Consider the following 17,740-nt stretch of genomic DNA (forward strand, 5'->3'; position numbering starts at 1 on the left):
ACCCTCCTCTAAGCCGGACGACGCTGGGCCAATTGTGCGCCGCCTCATGGGTTTCTCGGTCACGGCTGGCTGCGACACAGCCCGGGATCGAACCCAGATCTGTAATGACGTCTTTAGAACTGCGATGCAGCACCTTAGACCGCACAGAGTGTTTCTAGAAATGTATTTGTCTTTGAATTGTCCATTAGGCTACTCTGTTTTGATCTACACCTCTTATCTAAATCGACATTCTCTGTTTAATGAATACATGTATTGTGCTTTTCAAGGTACCCAAGTGACGAGGAGACTACAGTAGAGGACAATACAGTAGAGGAGACTACAGTAGAGGAGACTACAGTAGAGGAGACTACAGTAGAGGAGACTAGAGTAGGAGAGAGTAGAGGGAACTACAGTAGAGGAGACTACAGTAGGGGAGACTAGAGTAGTGTAGACTACAGTAGGGGAGACTACAGTAGATGAGACTACAGTAGGGGAGACTAGAGTAGTGTAAACTACAGTAGGAGAGACTACAGTAGGAGAGACTACAGTAGAGGAGACAACAGTAGAAAAGACTACAGTAGGGGAGACTAGAGTAGGGGAGACTAGAGTAGGGGACACTAGAGTAGTGTAGACTACTGTTGGAGAGACTACGGTAGGGGAGACTACAGTAGAGGAGACTACAGTAGGAACGACTATAGTAGGGGAGACTACAGTAGAGGATATTACAGTAGAGGAGACTACAGTAAGGGGGACTACAGTAGTGTGTAGTACAGTAAGGGAGACTACAGCAGTGTAGACTACACTAGGGGAGACTACAGTAGTGTAGACTACAGTAGAGGAGACTACAGTAGATGAGACTACAGCAGAGGAGACTAGGAGACTACAGTAGGAGAGACTACAGTAGAGGAGACGTCAGTAGAGGAAACTATGAGACTACAGTAGAGGAGACTTCAGTAGAGGAAACTATGAGACTACAGTAGAGGAGACTACAGTAGAGGGAACTATGAGACTACAGTAGAGGAGACTACAGTAGAGGGAACTATGAGACTACAGTAGAGGAGACTACAGTAGAGGAGACTAGGAGACTACAGTAGAGGAGACTAAAGTAGTTTATTTAAAGGATTCAAGTCCAACATTTTCTTAAAACATGTTTTTGAATAAGGCTGTAACGTAACAAAATGTGGGAAAAAGTCAAGGGGTTCGAATGCACTGTACATTGCAGATCTAGGGTCGTTTTGAGTGCCACTGTCATCCCAGCATAATGTAGTGCTTCCAGTGTTTCCACCCACTGTGAAAAGCTAAGACTCTCATGAACATGCATCTAATCTGTTTTGCTCTACGACGCTCACAACAAGAGTCATTAAAAGGTAAGGGTTTTTCTGCAAAGAAGATCTTAGGAAATCCCACAACGTAGTATAATAATAGTATAATAATGTCACGTAGTTGCTGTCACAAACTCTACACAGTTATCACTGACTAGTTCAGTATTCATTTCCCACTGAGCAAACAATTTATGTACTTACAGCATTCTTATACATTTATTTTTAATAAGGTTTTTGATTGGTGGACAATTTTTTCTTGATTGAAATTTGTCAATAAAACTTGTGAATGCAACTGTTTATTTGAAATCATTTTGTATACTACTTGTCCTGAAAAGAACATGGTAAAACACTTCAATTTGATGCTAAATATGAGGGCAGAGCAAGCAGATGAATGAAAATTGTGAATTTGAGTTTTTTCGCTGTGGGAATCCCTCATGCTTAATAATTGGGACTACCCATTGTGCTGGAGTGTATCCTCCATCCTTAAAAGGGATTGGGTGTGCTTTGGAGACGGCTCAGCATAGGAGACAGTACTCAGTGTCTCCATGCACCTGTGGAAAAGCTGACATTTCAAAGTGTTCCCCTTTTTATACTGTGGCATATTCAGTCAGTAGTAAGTTTCTACACTGACGGCTGAGAGATTAGAGCAGTGTTTAGCCCGTTGCTAAAGTGGCTAGGGAAATGGGGGGGGGGGGGGGTATGTTCTCACAAGGAAGGGACAGTGTGGAATCTTGTGCAAAAAGTTTAGAAGACTGTTGCCCGTTTCCATGAGAGCCTGAGTCCTCTAAAGTGAAAGTGTGTCACTTTTAACGCTCCATAATAACATACCGTAGCTGATATCTTGTTATTATTGTGACTTGTTTGGTATTCTATTAATGTTGGAGGAGGAAATGGCTCTCAAACCGAATTCAGACGCTGACAAGTAGGAAACGTTTAATCAGAGGGGACTAACGTCTTATTTTTACACATTACTTTCTCACCCTACTGTAATTTCACTCTCTCTCGAGGAGGTCCATTATCATGTGACGATGTGTCTTCCTGTGCGATGCATATTGTGAACAGAACAATAATAGTATCAGCTTAAAGGCATTAGGCACTGATGACGGGCACTTTCTGGGCTTAGATTTGCCCGAACGAGCAGACAGGGTCATTGAAAAGGGTTGCTGACGTCAACCTACGTACACAGTGGATTGTAGTTCACCTTTGCAACAGGAAAGCCTATGTGTGTTGGTTTATGAACTGTAAGCACTGCTCAGGTTACAGTTTATATATAACATCATATTGTTTGGACTAAATTCATTAAATAAGTGAAAACTAAATAACTTGAAAATGGAATACTAGCGGAAAGCACGTGTTCAAGAATCGAATATTTCGAACTTAATGAGTTAATCAAGTCATGCTCATCATACCCTCATCCCCCCAAAAAACCACACACACACACACACACACACACACACACACACACACACACACACACACACACACACACACACACACACACACACACACACACACACACACACACACACACACACACACACACACACACACACACACACACACACAGCTTCCTCCCCCATGCCTCCCAAAATTCTGTCATGTTTATATGAAAGTTCATTTCTCCTGATATAGTAACAGTTCCAGTATCTACTCTGTGGGGGGAAATTGTTTTGACTAATTCAGACAACCAAAGCTTGGCCATCGGCCCTTTAATATTACATGAGATGAGTGTTTACGCTGCTTGCTGCTGCAGTGCCAGTGAAGCTAGCTAGCTGGGATTGTATATATGTGTGTGTGTGCTTGGGTGTGCTTTGTGTGTGTGTGTGTGTGTGTGTGTGTGTGTGTGTGTGTGTGTGTGTGTGTGTGTGTGTGTGTGTGTGTGTGTGTGTGTGTGTGTGTGTGTGTGTGTGTGTGTGTGAAGAAAGTGTAAGTGTAAGTGTGTGAGTGTGGTTCTCTCTCTTCTCTCGCTCTCCCTCACCCCTAGACTCTCTTTAAATTGTGATGAAACATAGATGTTGGTAGTCTGGGCAGTTCTGTGTCTCTTCTCTCCTGGTGATTCCATAAGGAAGACATTAATGGTGTCAGGGAGTATTAGGCGGTACCCCCGGTAACATAATTGAATATGAGGGGCTAATGGCTGACACCTACTTGGAATCAATGTGGTCTCCTGAAGTAGCTAGTTAAGGTTTCGGGGGGGGGGGGGGGGGGGGGGCTGTAAAGCCCCTCTCCATTCCATGTGAGCCTGTTCATTCCCCCTGTTATTAGTCATTGTTAGGCTCAAACATTCCCTGTTGCGCGTGAAAAGGAATACGTTTCCCTGGAAAAATTGTGTGTATGCAAACACTTGAGCGATCTCGGCATAATCACACAAACAGCAGGACCATCTGTTGTTGGCTTGACGACATACCATAGCGGATTATTTTAATGCATTTTTTTTTTTTTGCATCTGAATGATGCATCGCTGTATTAGAAAGAAGACTGTAAGGTCATCTGACTGTAAGGTCTGTGTTGTAAGTAGTAGGTCCATATGTTATGTGAACTCATCTGACTGCTAAAGAAGGTTTGTAATCTTTCCAGAAAGCAAAAAAAGCAAAAAAGCAACAAAAAAAAACCCGTTATTATACTCTGTGAAAGCAAATCAAGATTATATTTTCAAGATAAACATCTACAGCCAAGAGTGCAGTTTTATTCTTGAATTATGAAACGGCTAAAAACCTACCTGTTGATGTAGTAGGGTCACGTAAACTCTGTATGGTCCAGAGAATAAGGGAGAGAAAATAAGCTGCATCTATGTTTGTCCCAAATGGCACACTGTTCTTAAAGGTCTTGGTCAAAAGAAGTGCACTATTAAGGGAAAAAAGGGTGCCATTTGGGACGGACAACCTACTGTCACAAATGGTGTTGTGTTGGAAATGGCTTTCCACAGTAAGCATGTTTCTGATAATGTGCTTTTCTATCTTGTAGAATCAGGGCCAGACACCGGAAAAGTCCTTGAACTCAGATGCATCCACGTGTCCCCATAAGGTAAGCTCTCTCTAGACCTATACAGGATACAGTATATTACTCTATATACACCTGTACAGCATACATTATATTATAACAGTACACAGTATATTATTCTATATAGACCAATACAGGTTACAGTATATTACTATAGGATACAGTATATTAGTATAGGATACAGTATATTACTCAAGGACACAGTATATTACTCTATATAGACCAATACAGGATACAGTATATTACTCTATATACACCTATACAGGATACAGTATATTACTATAGGATACAGTATATTACTCTATATAAACCTATACAGGATACAGTATATTACTCAATATAGACCGATACAGGATACACTATATTACTCTACATACAGTGAGGGAAAAAAGTATTTGATCCCCTGCTGATTTTGTACGTTTGCCCACAGACAAAGAAATGATCAGTCTATAACTTTAATGATAGGTTTATTTGAACAGTGAGAGACAGAATAACAACAAACAAATCCAGAAAAACGCATGCCAAAAATGTTAGAAAATGATTAGCATTTTAATGAGGGAAATAAGTATTTGACCCCTCTGCAAAACATGACTTAGTACTTGATGGCAAAACCCTTGTTGGCAATCACAGAGGTCAGACGTTTCTTGTAGTTGGCAACCAGGTTTGCACACATCTCAGGAGGGATTTTGTCCCACTCCTCTTTGCAGATCTTCTCCAAGTCATTAAGGTTTCGAGGCTGACGTTTGGCAACTCGAACCTTCAGCTCCCTCCACAGATTTTCTATGGGATTAAGGTCTGGAGACTGGCTAGGCCACTCAAGGACCTTAATGTGCTTCTTCTTGAGCCACTCCTTTGTTGCCTTGGCCGTGTGTTTTGGGTCATTGTAATGCTGGAATACCCATCCACGACCCATTTTCAATGCCCTGGCTGAGGGAAGGAGGTTCTCACCCAAGATTTGACGGTACATGGCCCCATCCATCGTCCCTTGGATGTGGTGAAGTTGTCCTGTCCCCTTAGCAGAGAAACACCCCCAAAGCATAATGTTTTGACCTCCATGTTTGATGGTGGGAATGGTGTTCTTGGGGTCATAGGCAGCATTCCTCCTCCTCCAAACACGGCGAGTTGAGTTGATGCCAAAGAGCTCCATTTTGGTCTCATCTGACCACAACACTTTCACCCAGTTGTCCTCTGAATCATTCAGATATTCATTGGCAAACTTCAGACGGGCATGTATATGTGCTTTCTTGAGCAGGGGGACCTTGCTGGCGCTGCAGGATTTCAGTCCTTCACGGCGTAGTGTGTTACCAATTGTTTTCTTGGTGACTATGGTCCCAGCTGCCTTGAGATCATTGACAAGATCCCCCCGTGTAGTTCTGGACTGATTCCTCACCGTTCTCATGATCATTGCAATTCCACGAGGTGAGATCTTGCATGGAGCCCCAGGCCGAGGGCGACTGACAGTTCTTTTGTCTTTCTTCCATTTGCGAATAATCGCACCACCTGTTGTCACCTTCTCACCAAGCTGCTTGGCAATGGTCTTGTAGCCCATTCCAGCCTTGTGTAGGTCTACAATCTTGTCGCTGGCTTCCTTGGAGAGCTCTTTGGTCTTGGCCATGGTGGAGCATTTGGAATCTGATTGATTGATTGATTGCTTCTGTGGACAGGTGTCTTTTATACAGGTGACAAGCTGAGATTAGGAGCACTCCCTTTAAGAGTGTGCTACTAATCTCAGCTCGTTACCTGTATAAAAGACACCTGGGAGCCAGAAATCTTTCTGATTGAGAGGGGGTCTAATACTTATTTCCCTCATTAAAATGCAAATCATTTTATAACATTTTTGACATGCGTTTTTCTGGATTTTTTTGTTGTTATTCTGTCTCTCACTGTTCAAATAAACCTATCATTAAAGTTATAGACTGATAATTTCTTTGTCAGTGGGCAAACGTACAAAATCAGCAGGGGATCAAATACATTTTCCCCCTCACTGTACACCTATACAGGATACAGTATATTACTCTGTATAGACCGATACAGGATAGAGTATATTATTATATATACACATTTACAGGATACAGTATATTACTCTATATACACCTATACAGGATACAGTATATTACTCTGTTTACACCTATACAGGATACAGTATATTACTCTATTTACACCTATACAGGATACAGTATATTACTCGGTGTACACCGATACAGGATACAGCATATTACTCTGTTTACACCTATACAGGAGAGGGTACACAACTCTGTATAAACCTATTCTGAATACAGAATGTTACTGTGTATGCACCTATAAAGTATACATTATATTACTCTGTATGCACCTATAAAGTATACATTATATTACTCTGTATAGACCTATAAAGTATACATTATATTTATTTGTATACACATATACAGGATACAGTATAGTACTATGTACACACATATACAGGACACATTATATTACTCTGTGTAGACCTATTCAGGATACGGTATATTACTCTAAATTGACCTATTCAGTATACAGTATACATTATATTACTCTGTATACACCTATACAGGATAAAATATATTACTTTAAATATACCTATACAGGATACACCATATTACTCTGTATACACCTATACAGGATAATATATATTACTTTAAATAGACCTATACAGGATACAGTATATTACTCTATATACACCTATACAGGATATAGTATATTACTCTGTATAACCCTATTCAGGATACAATATATTACTCTATATAGACCTATACAGGATACAATAGAACTATACAGGATGCAGTATATTACTCTATATAGACCTATTCAGGATACAGTATATTACTCTGTATAGACCGATTGCGTCAGAATACAGAATATTTGATATCCATATTTCTATATGTAGTAAAGCTGGATTTCGTTTGTTCACTGAGAGATGTGTAACTAATGCAAAAACTCTATTTTCCCTGTTAAATTATATTAATGACATCCACTCTATTTATTTTGTTATAATTAAGAATTACTACTCACATTATACATGCAAATTAGAAGTACCACATTTTTGACATGATGTGAGAATTTCAAATGTATTCATTGATTTCCCACTTGGCTATGCAAAGTATAAATCCCCCATCCTCCAGACTTATTCAAGTAATCATCACACATCGAACTAACTTTCCACTTGACTCTGCCACTGGTGAACGTGATAATGTGTTATGTAGTGAAATCCTCTCACGTCTTCCAGTTCACTTAGGGAAAAAAGTGTCAAAATGGCCATGTCCTTTTCTGGTTGAATGGCACGGTCAAGAGTTTAAAAACCTCCTTTGAAGCCTAAGTCATGGTTAAAAGAAAGTCCGTGGAGAGGGCAGTCTGACAGCCTGTCATCATGGGTTCAGCTGAAACTATACCTCTTTTCAGCCTAAAAGCTACAATCTGGGATTGGAAAAACAGCTAAATGTTTGCTCGCCACTAGTTTCTGTATACAGCTGAGGGTGGGGCTAAGGGAATGTAAAACCTCTCAAATTCATTGACAGCACTCTAGATGCAAGGACTGACAGGACTGACTATCCAATATGTAGATTTAAATATATTCTGAAGCTATACTTTATTTGTTTTTACTTTATAAACAACAGAGGAATAAAATGTAAAATCATGGGTTATGATAAAGTTATGATAAAGTTACTGACAGTTGTGAAATACTCACAGGGTACTAATAATTTATATTCTTCAAGAATCAATGGTGAAAATGTAAAATTGAAATGACCATTGAACAGCTAGGTTCCCAAATCCCAGTCTGCACCTTTAATGCTCGGACAGCTTTCTAAAGTGACTGTTGAGCCGTTGAAAGCTGCCGAGTGTCTTGTACATCGTGGCGTGTCTACCTGCTTTTGACAGTAAATAATACAACACGATACTGTCCCTGTCATTGGGAAATAATGAGCGTTGCAATCAGCTTGGTCCTGAGTCACTCGACATAAAAAAAACGAGACTGGAATCACAGCCACATCCTTCACATGGTCCTGGAATCACAGCCACGTCCTTCACATGGTCCTGGAATCACAGCCACGTCCTTCACATGGTCCTGGAATCACAGCCACGTCCTTCACATGGTCCTGGAATCACAGCCACGTCCTTCACATGGTCCTGGAATCACAGCCACATCCTTCACATGGTCCTGGAATCACAGCCACATACTTCACATAGTCCTGGAATCACAGCCACGTCCTTCACATGGTCCTGGAATCACAGCCACGTCCTTCACATGGTCCTGGAATCACAGCCACGTCCTTCACATGATCCTGGAATCACAGCCACGTCCTTCACATGGTCCTGGAATCACAGCCACGTCTTTCACATGGTCCTGAACCGTAACCGCTCATCATGAAGTTCAAATGGCACCCTATTCCCTATGTAGTGCACTACTTTTGACTATATTTGAGACTTGACTATAGGGAATAGGTTGTCATTTGGGACAGATATTATGTGTAAGTCTCTGGCCATTATATAGGGAATAGGGTGCCATGGGTCCTGGTCAAAAGTAGTGCACTATATAGGGAAAAGGGTGGCATATCACCAGGAATAATCTGCATGCATATACTGTCCTTGAGATTTTAGGAAGAGTTTGCAATGTCCCATGTCGCCTCTCTCATCAGCCCTCACTCTATAAAACAGCTGATCTGGACTGATGTAAAATATAATGAAGCGAACAACGCCACTTTGGAGATTTGCAATTGCCTCAATACCAGTGGAACATATGTTCTCGTCTCGTCCAGTCACATTATTCTCCGTGATCCGGATTCACAGAACATTAAACACAGAGCGTACAGAACGCAGGGCCAGTATGGTCATTAACAGTCAATCAGTGACAGAATGAATATCTAAGAAATCAATGAGAGAAAATGTGATTTAGATACAAGGAACGCTTGATTATATTGAAGCTTAGGATATTCCTGTTTACTTCCTCAGCCTGCATTGTGTTGTGTCTGGCCGTCAACCAAAATATACAAAAAATGAACAGAGAGAGAGAGAGAGAGAGAGAGAGAGAGAGAGAGAGAGAGAGAGAGAGAGAGAGAGAGAGAGAGAGAGAGAGAGAGAGAGAGAGAGAGAGAGAGAGAGAGAGAGAGAGAGAGAGAGAGAGAGAGAGAGAGAGAGAGAGAGAGAGAGAGAGAGAGAGAGAGAGAGAGAGAGAGAGAGAGAGAGAGAAGGATAAATGGCTCTCCGGCACTGTGATTATATAAAGAGTGTTCGAGAGGGGAGGGGAGGGTGGGAGAGAGCACTAAGTATACATAATTGCTTCTTGACACATTGGCCAAATTCTGCAGTGCCAGTATCTAAAGGGAAAGAAGATGATTAACGGCTGTCCGAGTGGGTGGCAAAAACTTGGTTCCGTGTCCCAAAAGGCACTATATTCCCTACATAGTGCACTACTTTTAACCAGAGCCCTGTGGGGTAGTGCACTAAAAGTAGTGCACTTTAAATAGGGAATAGGGTTTCTGGTTTCCATAGTGATTGTACTCCAAAAGCCATACATCACATTCTGATATCCTCTGGGGTCTGGACATTGTTAAACTACTGACTATCCCCTGGGGTCTGAACATTGTTAAACTACTGACTATCCTCTGGGGTCTGAACATTGTTAAACTACTGACTATCCTCTGGGGTCTGAACATTGTTAAACTACTGACTATCCTCTGGGGTCTGAACATTGTTAAACTACTGACTATCCTCTGGGGTCTGAACATTGTTAAACTACTGACTATCCTCTGGGGTCTGAACATAGTTAAACTACTGACTATCCTCTGGGGTCTGAACATTGTTAAACTACTGACTATCCTCTGGGGTCTGAACATTGTTCGTCTACAATAATTGCTCACATTAAATGCATGGTCCTCCAGTCCCTCCCTCCCTTATTCAATCTCAACAAACAGTTTTTTGATGTTCTTCATTTGGTGTCTTCTTGGTAAAAATCTAAAGACTCAAAGAAAGAATCTCTGTCTATCAGTGAATAATTGAACAGCGAAACCCCTCCTCTGTTTTTGAGAAGGGAAAGGTGAGGGGGAAGCTATAATATTTCTAGAGGCAAGCACATTGTAAGACATATTGTGAACAGCTCAAGAGGATTCTGAATAACACTAATTTAACAAGTTTTTTTCTCCTTTCGGCAGTAAATATTAAATAATGAAATGAGTACGTATTTTGTACTAAATCTTCAATAATGAAATTAGTTCATATTTTGTGTATAGTGTAACAGGGGAGGCAGATGGCAGATGGTTGGGATGATGGAAGGGGACTGGTTCATCCACCTCTCCCTGTATGGGGTATCATGCCCAACCCTGTCACTGCCAGGTTCATGAAATTACTATGGCAAACAAAAATTATTAAACATCCCTCCTCATGAAACCATATGAGCGTCACAAATAGCACCCTATTACCTATATAGTGCTCTACTTTTGACCAGGTTCCCTAGGGCTATGTTCAAAAGTAGTGCACTACGAGGGGAAAAGGGTAATTTGGTGGCACGTTCCATGATGTCATATCACGCAGTTTTTTTCCAATAGCACACATGCCGAGTGACCCTGGTGTCCATGCTGCTAACACATTATTTATCTAGCATGCTTGGCCAGTCCACTATACAATATACAAGAGAATTATATCTGTTTAGCATACAGTGGAGTAGTATCCTGGTATAAATTCATCAAATGAAATGCATTTTATGAAGCCCTTTTTAAATCAGCTGTTAAAATCAGCAGATACCCGGCCTAAACCTCAAAGAACAAGCCATGTAGAATTAGACACGTTTCTTCTAATTTGGGATATTCACCATACATAATCTCTGTATAACACATCTATGTATAAACCGTTGGCAGGGTCTTGATGCCAGGGGAACCTGCTGGTGAATAAGCACTTCTTAATGATGATTCACACAGTATAATAAAATACAATGCCTCCAGCAGCCAAACAACAGGGCTAGTAATGCAGCAATTACCACGCTAAACTCAAGGGTTAGTGTTAGCGTTAAACTGAATGGTTAGGATTAGTGTTAAACTGAAGGGTTAGGGTTAGAGTTAAACTAAAGGGTTAGGTTAGAGTTAAACTGAAGGGTTAGGATTAGAGTTAAACTGAAGGGTTAGGGTTAGAGTTAAACTAAAGGGTTAGGTTAGAGTTAAACTGAAGGGTTAGGGTTAGGGTTAATGAAGGGTTAGAGTTAATCTGAAGGGTTAGGATTAGAGTTCAACTGAAGGGTTAATTATGGAGCTAAACTGATTGGTTAGGGTCAGAGTTAAACTGATGGGTTAGCATTAGAGCTAAACTGAGGGTTTAGGAATAGAGCTAAACTAAAGGGTTAGGATTAGAGCTAAACTGAAGGGTTAGGGTTTGAGCTAAACTGAAGGGTTAGGATTAGAGCTCAACCGAAGGGTTAGGATTAGAGCTAAACTGAAGGGTTAGGGTTAGGGTTAGAGCTAAATTTAAGGGTTAGGATTAGCTCTAAACTGAAGGGTTAGGATTAGAGCTAAACTGAAGGGTTAGGGTTAGAACTAAACTGAAGGGTTAGGGTTAGTATTAGAGCTAAACTGAAGGGTTAGGGTTAGGATTAGAGCTAAACTGAAGGGTTAGGCTTAGTATTTGAGCTAAACTGAAGGATTAGGATAAGAGGTAAACTGAAGGGTTAGGGTTAGAGCTAATCTGAAGGGTTAGGATTAGAGCTAATCTGAAGAGTTAGGATTAGTTTTAGAGCTAAACTGAAGGGTTAGTTATGGAGATACATTGAAGGGTTGGGATTAGGATTAGAGTGCATCTGAAGGGTTGGGGTTAGAGTTAAACTGAAGGGTTAGTTATGGAGCAATACTGAAGGGTTAGGGTTAGAGCTAAACTGAAGGGTTAGTTATGGAGCTAAACTGAAGGGTTAGGCTTAGTATTTGAGCTAAACTGAAGGATTAGGTTAAGAGGTAAACTGAAGGGTTAGGGTTAGAGCTAATCTGAAGGTTAGGGTTAGAGCTAATCTGAAGGGTTAGGATTAGAGCTAATCTGAAGGGTTAGGATTAGATCTAATCTGAAGGGTTAGGATTAGTATTAGCTAAACTGAAGGGTTAGTTATGGAGATACATTGAAGGGTTGGGATTAGGATTAGAGTGCATCTGAAGGGTTGGGGTTAGAGTTAAACTGAAGGGTTAGTTATGGAGCTAAACTGAAGGGTTAGGATTAGGATTAGAGTTGAACTGAAGGGTTAGGGTTAGAGTTAAACTGAAGGGTTTGGATTAGAGATAAAATGAATGGTTAGGTTTAGTGCAAAACTGAAGGGTTAGTGTTAGAGCTAAACTGAAGGGTTAGGATTAGGGATAGATTTAACCCGAAGGGTTAGGATTAGAGATAAATTGAAGGGTTAGGGTTAGAGCTAATCTGAAGGGTTAGGATTAGAGCTAATCTGAAGTGTTAGGATTAGTATTAGAGCTAAACTGAAGGGTTAGTTATGGAGATACATTGAAGGGTTGGGATTAGGATTAGAGTGCATCTGAAGGGTTGGGGTTAGAGTTAAACTGAAGGGTTAGTTATGGAGCTAAACTGAAGGGTTTGGATTAGAGATAAAATGAATGGTTAGGTTTAGTGCTAAACTGAAGGGTTAGTGTTAGAGCTAAACTGAAGGGTTAGGATTAGGGATAGATTTAACCTGAAGGGTTAGGATTAGAGATAAATTGAAGGGTTAGGGTTAGTATTAGAGCTGAACTGAAGGGTTTGGATTAGAGTTAAACTGAAGGGTTAGGATTAGAGCTGAACTGAAGGGATAGGGTTAGTATTAGAGCCAAACTGAAGGGTTAGGATTAGAGTTAAACTGAAGGGTTAGGGATGGAGCTAAACTGAAATGTTAGGGTTAGAATTAGAGTTAAACTGAAGGGTTAGTGTTAGAGTTAAACTGAAGAGTTAGTTATGGAGCTAAACTGAAGGGTTAGGGTTGGTATTAGAGCTGAACTGAAGGGTTAGGAATAGATCTAAATTGAAGGGTTAGGGTTAGAGCTAAACTGAAGGGTTAAGGTTAGAGCTAAACTGAAGGGTTATGGTTAGTATTAGAGCTATATTAAAGGGTTAGGGTTAGAGCTAAACTGAAGGGTTAGGGTTAGAACTAAGCTGAAGGGTTAGGGTTAGAGTTAAACTGATGGGTTAGGGTTAGAGTTAAACTGAAGGGTTAGAGCTCAACTGAATTGTTAGGTTTATGATTAGAGCTAAATTGAAGGGTCAGGATTGGAGTTAAACTGAAGGGTTAGGGTTAGGATTAGAGCTCAATTGAAGGGTCAGGATTAGAGTTAAACAGAAGGGTTAGAATTAGTATTAGCTAAACTGAAGGGTTAGTTATGGAGATACATTGAAGGGTTGGGATTAGGATTAGAGTGCATCTGAAGGGTTGGGGTTAGAGTTAAACTGAAGGGTTAGTTATGGAGCTAAACTGAAGGGTTAGGATTAGGATTAGAGTTGAACTGAAGGGTTAGGGTTAGAGTTAAACTGAAGGGTTTGGATTAGAGATAAAATGAATGGTTAGGCTTAGTGCAAAACTGAAGGGTTAGTGTTAGAGCTAAACTGAAGGGTTAGGATTAGGGATAGATTTAACCCGAAGGGTTAGGATTAGAGATAAATTGAAGGGTTAGGGTTAGAGCTAATCTGAAGGGTTAGGATTAGAGCTAATCTGAAGTGTTAGGATTAGTATTAGAGCTAAACTGAAGGGTTAGTTATGGAGATACATTGAAGGGTTGGGATTAGGATTAGAGTGCATCTGAAGGGTTGGGGTTAGAGTTAAACTGAAGGGTTAGTTATGGAGCTAAACTGAAGGGTTTGGATTAGAGATAAAATGAATGGTTAGGTTTAGTGCTAAACTGAAGGGTTAGTGTTAGAGCTAAACTGAAGGGTTAGGATTAGGGATAGATTTAACCTGAAGTGTTAGGATTAGAGATAAATTGAAGGGTTAGGGTTAGTATTAGAGCTGAACTGAAGGGTTTGGATTAGAGTTAAACTGAAGGGTTAGGATTAGAGCTGAACTGAAGGGATAGGGTTAGTATTAGAGCCAAACTGAAGGGTTAGGATTAGAGTTAAACTGAAGGGTTAGGGATGGAGCTAAACTGAAAGGTTAGGGTTAGAATTAGAGTTAAACTGAAGGGTTAGTGTTAGAGTTAAACTGAAGAGTTAGTTATGGAGCTAAACTGAAGGGTTAGGGTTGGTATTAGAGCTGAACTGAAGGGTTAGGAATAGATCTAAATTGAAGGGTTAGGGTTAGAGCTAAACTGAAGGGTTAAGGTTAGAGCTAAACTGAAGGGTTATGGTTAGTATTAGAGCTATATTAAAGGGTTAGGGTTAGAGCTAAACTGAAGGGTTAGGGTTAGAGCTAAGCTGAAGGGTTAGGGTTAGAGTTAAACTGATGGGTTAGGGTTAGAGTTAAACTGAAGGGTTAGAGCTCAACTGAATTGTTAGGTTTATGATTAGAGCTAAATTGAAGGGTCAGGATTGGAGTTAAACTGAAGGGTTAGGGTTAGGATTAGAGCTCAATTGAAGGGTCAGGATTAGAGTTAAACAGAAGGGTTAGAATTAGGATTAGAGCTAAATTGAAAGGTCAGGATTAGAGTTAAATTGAAGGGTTAGGGTTAGAGTTAAACTGAAGGGTTAGGGTTAGAGTTAAACTGAAGGGTTAGGGTTAGAGTTAAACTGAAGGGTTAGGGTTAGATTTAAACTGAAGGATTAGGGTTAGAGTTCAACTGAAGGGTTAGGGTTAGAGTTAAACTGAAGGGTTAGGGTTAGAGTTAAACTGAAGGGTTAGAGTTAAACCCAAAGCAGCAGTCCATGGGAGTCATAGGGGGCCTAGGAGACTCACATGCCCATGCATGTACACACAAACACACACACACACACATACACACACGTACTCACACACACAAGTACACACAAACACACATGCACATACTTTAAAACAGAAACACACATGTGCTCACAAACATACACAGGCACACACACACACACGCACACACGCACACACACACACACACACACACACACACACACACACATCACACACACACACACACACACACACACACACACACACACACACACACACACACACACACACACACACACACACACACACACACACACACACCACACACACACACTTCATCTAAGGTAAAGTTGATCCTGCAGGACAAGCAGGAATATTCACAGCACCCTGTGCCCACTCCGTGGTCCCATTGTGGCGCTCCGGGTTGCATCGGTGGACATCGTATGACAAATATGTGGTGTGACTGAAGAATAAAAAAGACAGTCTGAAAGGTCATTTGTGACCTCTGGGTCCGGTCCTGTGCAGCAGCTGTCACCAGTGAACACAGCATGTCCATGTCAAAAGGCAAAAGGTAGAGCTATGCTCCGCTGCCAGCTTGCCAATGCTGGAAAGGAAGACATACACATGGAAACACAGTCGGCTCATTTCGGCCAAGAGGCCATGAGGCCAATGGTGACTAAAACAGTTAGAGAGATTTTAATGGCTGTGATAGGAGAAAAACGAGGATGGATCAACAACATTGTAGTTACTCCACAATACTAACCTAAATGACAGAGTGTAAAAAAGGAAGCCTGTACAAAATAAAACATATTCCAAAACATGCATCCTGTTTGCAACAAGGTACTAATGTAATACTGCAAAAAATGTGGCAAAGCAATAAAAAAAATTATCCTGAACACAAAGTGTTAGGATTGGAGCAAATCCAATACAACACATTACTGAGTACCACACTCCATATTTTCAAGCATAGTGGTGGCTGCATCATGTTATGGGTATGCTTGTAATCATTAAGGACTGGTGAGTTTTTCAGGATAAAAAATAAACAGAATGGAGCTAAGTACAGGCAAAATCCTAGAGGAAAACCTGTTTCAGTTTGATTTCCACCAGACAATGGAAGATGACAATAACCTAAAGGCTACATCTACACTGGAGTTGCTTACCAATAAGACGGTGAATGTTCCTGAGTGGCCTAGTTACAGTTTTGACTTAAATTGTCTTGAAAATCTATGGCAAGACCTGAAAATGGTTATCTAGCAATGATCAACAAGCAATTTTACAGCGCTTTATTCTTTTTTTTTAAGAATAATGGGCAAATCGAGGTGTGGAAAGCTCTTAGAGACTTCTACAAAGTATTGACTCAGGGTTGTGAATACTTATATAAATGAGATAATTCTGTATTTAATTTTCAATGCATTTGCACAAATTTCTAAAAACATGTTTTCACTTTGACATTATGGGGTATTTAATCAATTTTGATGTCAGGCTGTAACTCGTCAAAATGTGGAATACATCAATGGATAATGAATACTTTCTGAACGTACTGTACATGTAACACGCTACACGCAGATATTATGAGCGTGTGATGACTGCAGGGGACTGTGATTGACAATATTTTTTATTTGATATTATTATTTTTAAATTGATTGCATTGTGTTGTAGTGCACAGTCATAATTTCGTTATCCACATAATATAAAGATGGGGTTGGGATCATGTTAATTCACAGGCGCTTATGTGGTTAGTATTCTGTACGTCATTTCAGGCAGTGCTTTGCTCTCATAATGTCCCTACTATAATGGTTTATGAGGTTGAGCCAATCCTCTGGAGGCCTGCTAGTCTGCCGGCTATCCTCCATTTTTAACTAAAGATGTCACCTCCCCAGTGCCATGAATCCCACAACAAAGGTTAATGATGATATCAATTGATAGGTGAATTAAGACTTGAGCTTCTAGTAGTCTGAAGATATACTCTGAGTGTACAACATGTTAGGAATCTCCTGCTCTTTCCATGACATAGACTGACCAGGTGAATCCAACCTTTATTTAACTAGTCAAGTCAGTTATGATCCCTTATTAATGTCACCTGTTAAATCCACTTCAATCAGTATAGATGAAGGGGAGGAGACAGGTTCAAGAAGGATTTTTAAGCCTTGAGACAGTTGAGAAATGGATTGTGTATGTGTGCCATTCAGAAGCTGAAGGGGCAAGACAAAATATTTAAGTGCCTTTAAACGGGGTATGGTCGTAGGTGCCAGGCACACTGATTTGAGAATGTCAGGAACTGCAACACTGCTGGGTTTTTCATGCTCAACAGTTTCCCGTGTGTATCGAGAATGGTCCACCACACAAAGGACATCCTGCCAACTTGACACAACTGTGGGAAGCATTGGAGTCAACATGGACCAGCAGCCCTGTGGAACGATTTCAACAGCTTGTAGTCCATGCCCAAAACATTGAGGCTATTCTGATGGCAAAAGGGGTTGCAACTCAATATTAAGAAGGTGTTCCCAATATTTTGTACACACTGTAAAATGAAAGAATGCTGAGCAGCTAGACCACACCTTGACGTGAAACAAATCGATAGTAAGAATACATACAGTTTCCATCCATATCTCTTCTGTTTGAATAGTGAAAGACAAATCCGATATGT

General features: G+C 40.6%; 1 protein-coding gene across 1 annotated transcript in view; it reads left to right on the forward strand.

The window, feature by feature from the left end:
* Window positions 1–17,740, forward strand: part of LOC106612267 (protocadherin-11 X-linked) — a 198,485-nt gene that overhangs the window by 119,632 nt on the left and 61,113 nt on the right. The window contains exon 4 of the mRNA XM_082955522.1: window positions 4,266–4,325. Within this exon, the coding sequence (XP_082811648.1) occupies window positions 4,266–4,325 (60 nt within the window). The remainder of the gene's footprint in view (window positions 1–4,265; window positions 4,326–17,740) is intronic.

This window comes from Salmo salar, chromosome 09 (genome assembly GCF_965601325.2).
Source record: "Salmo salar chromosome 09, fSalSal1, whole genome shotgun sequence".
In the NCBI taxonomy this organism is placed as follows: domain Eukaryota; kingdom Metazoa; phylum Chordata; class Actinopteri; order Salmoniformes; family Salmonidae; genus Salmo; species Salmo salar.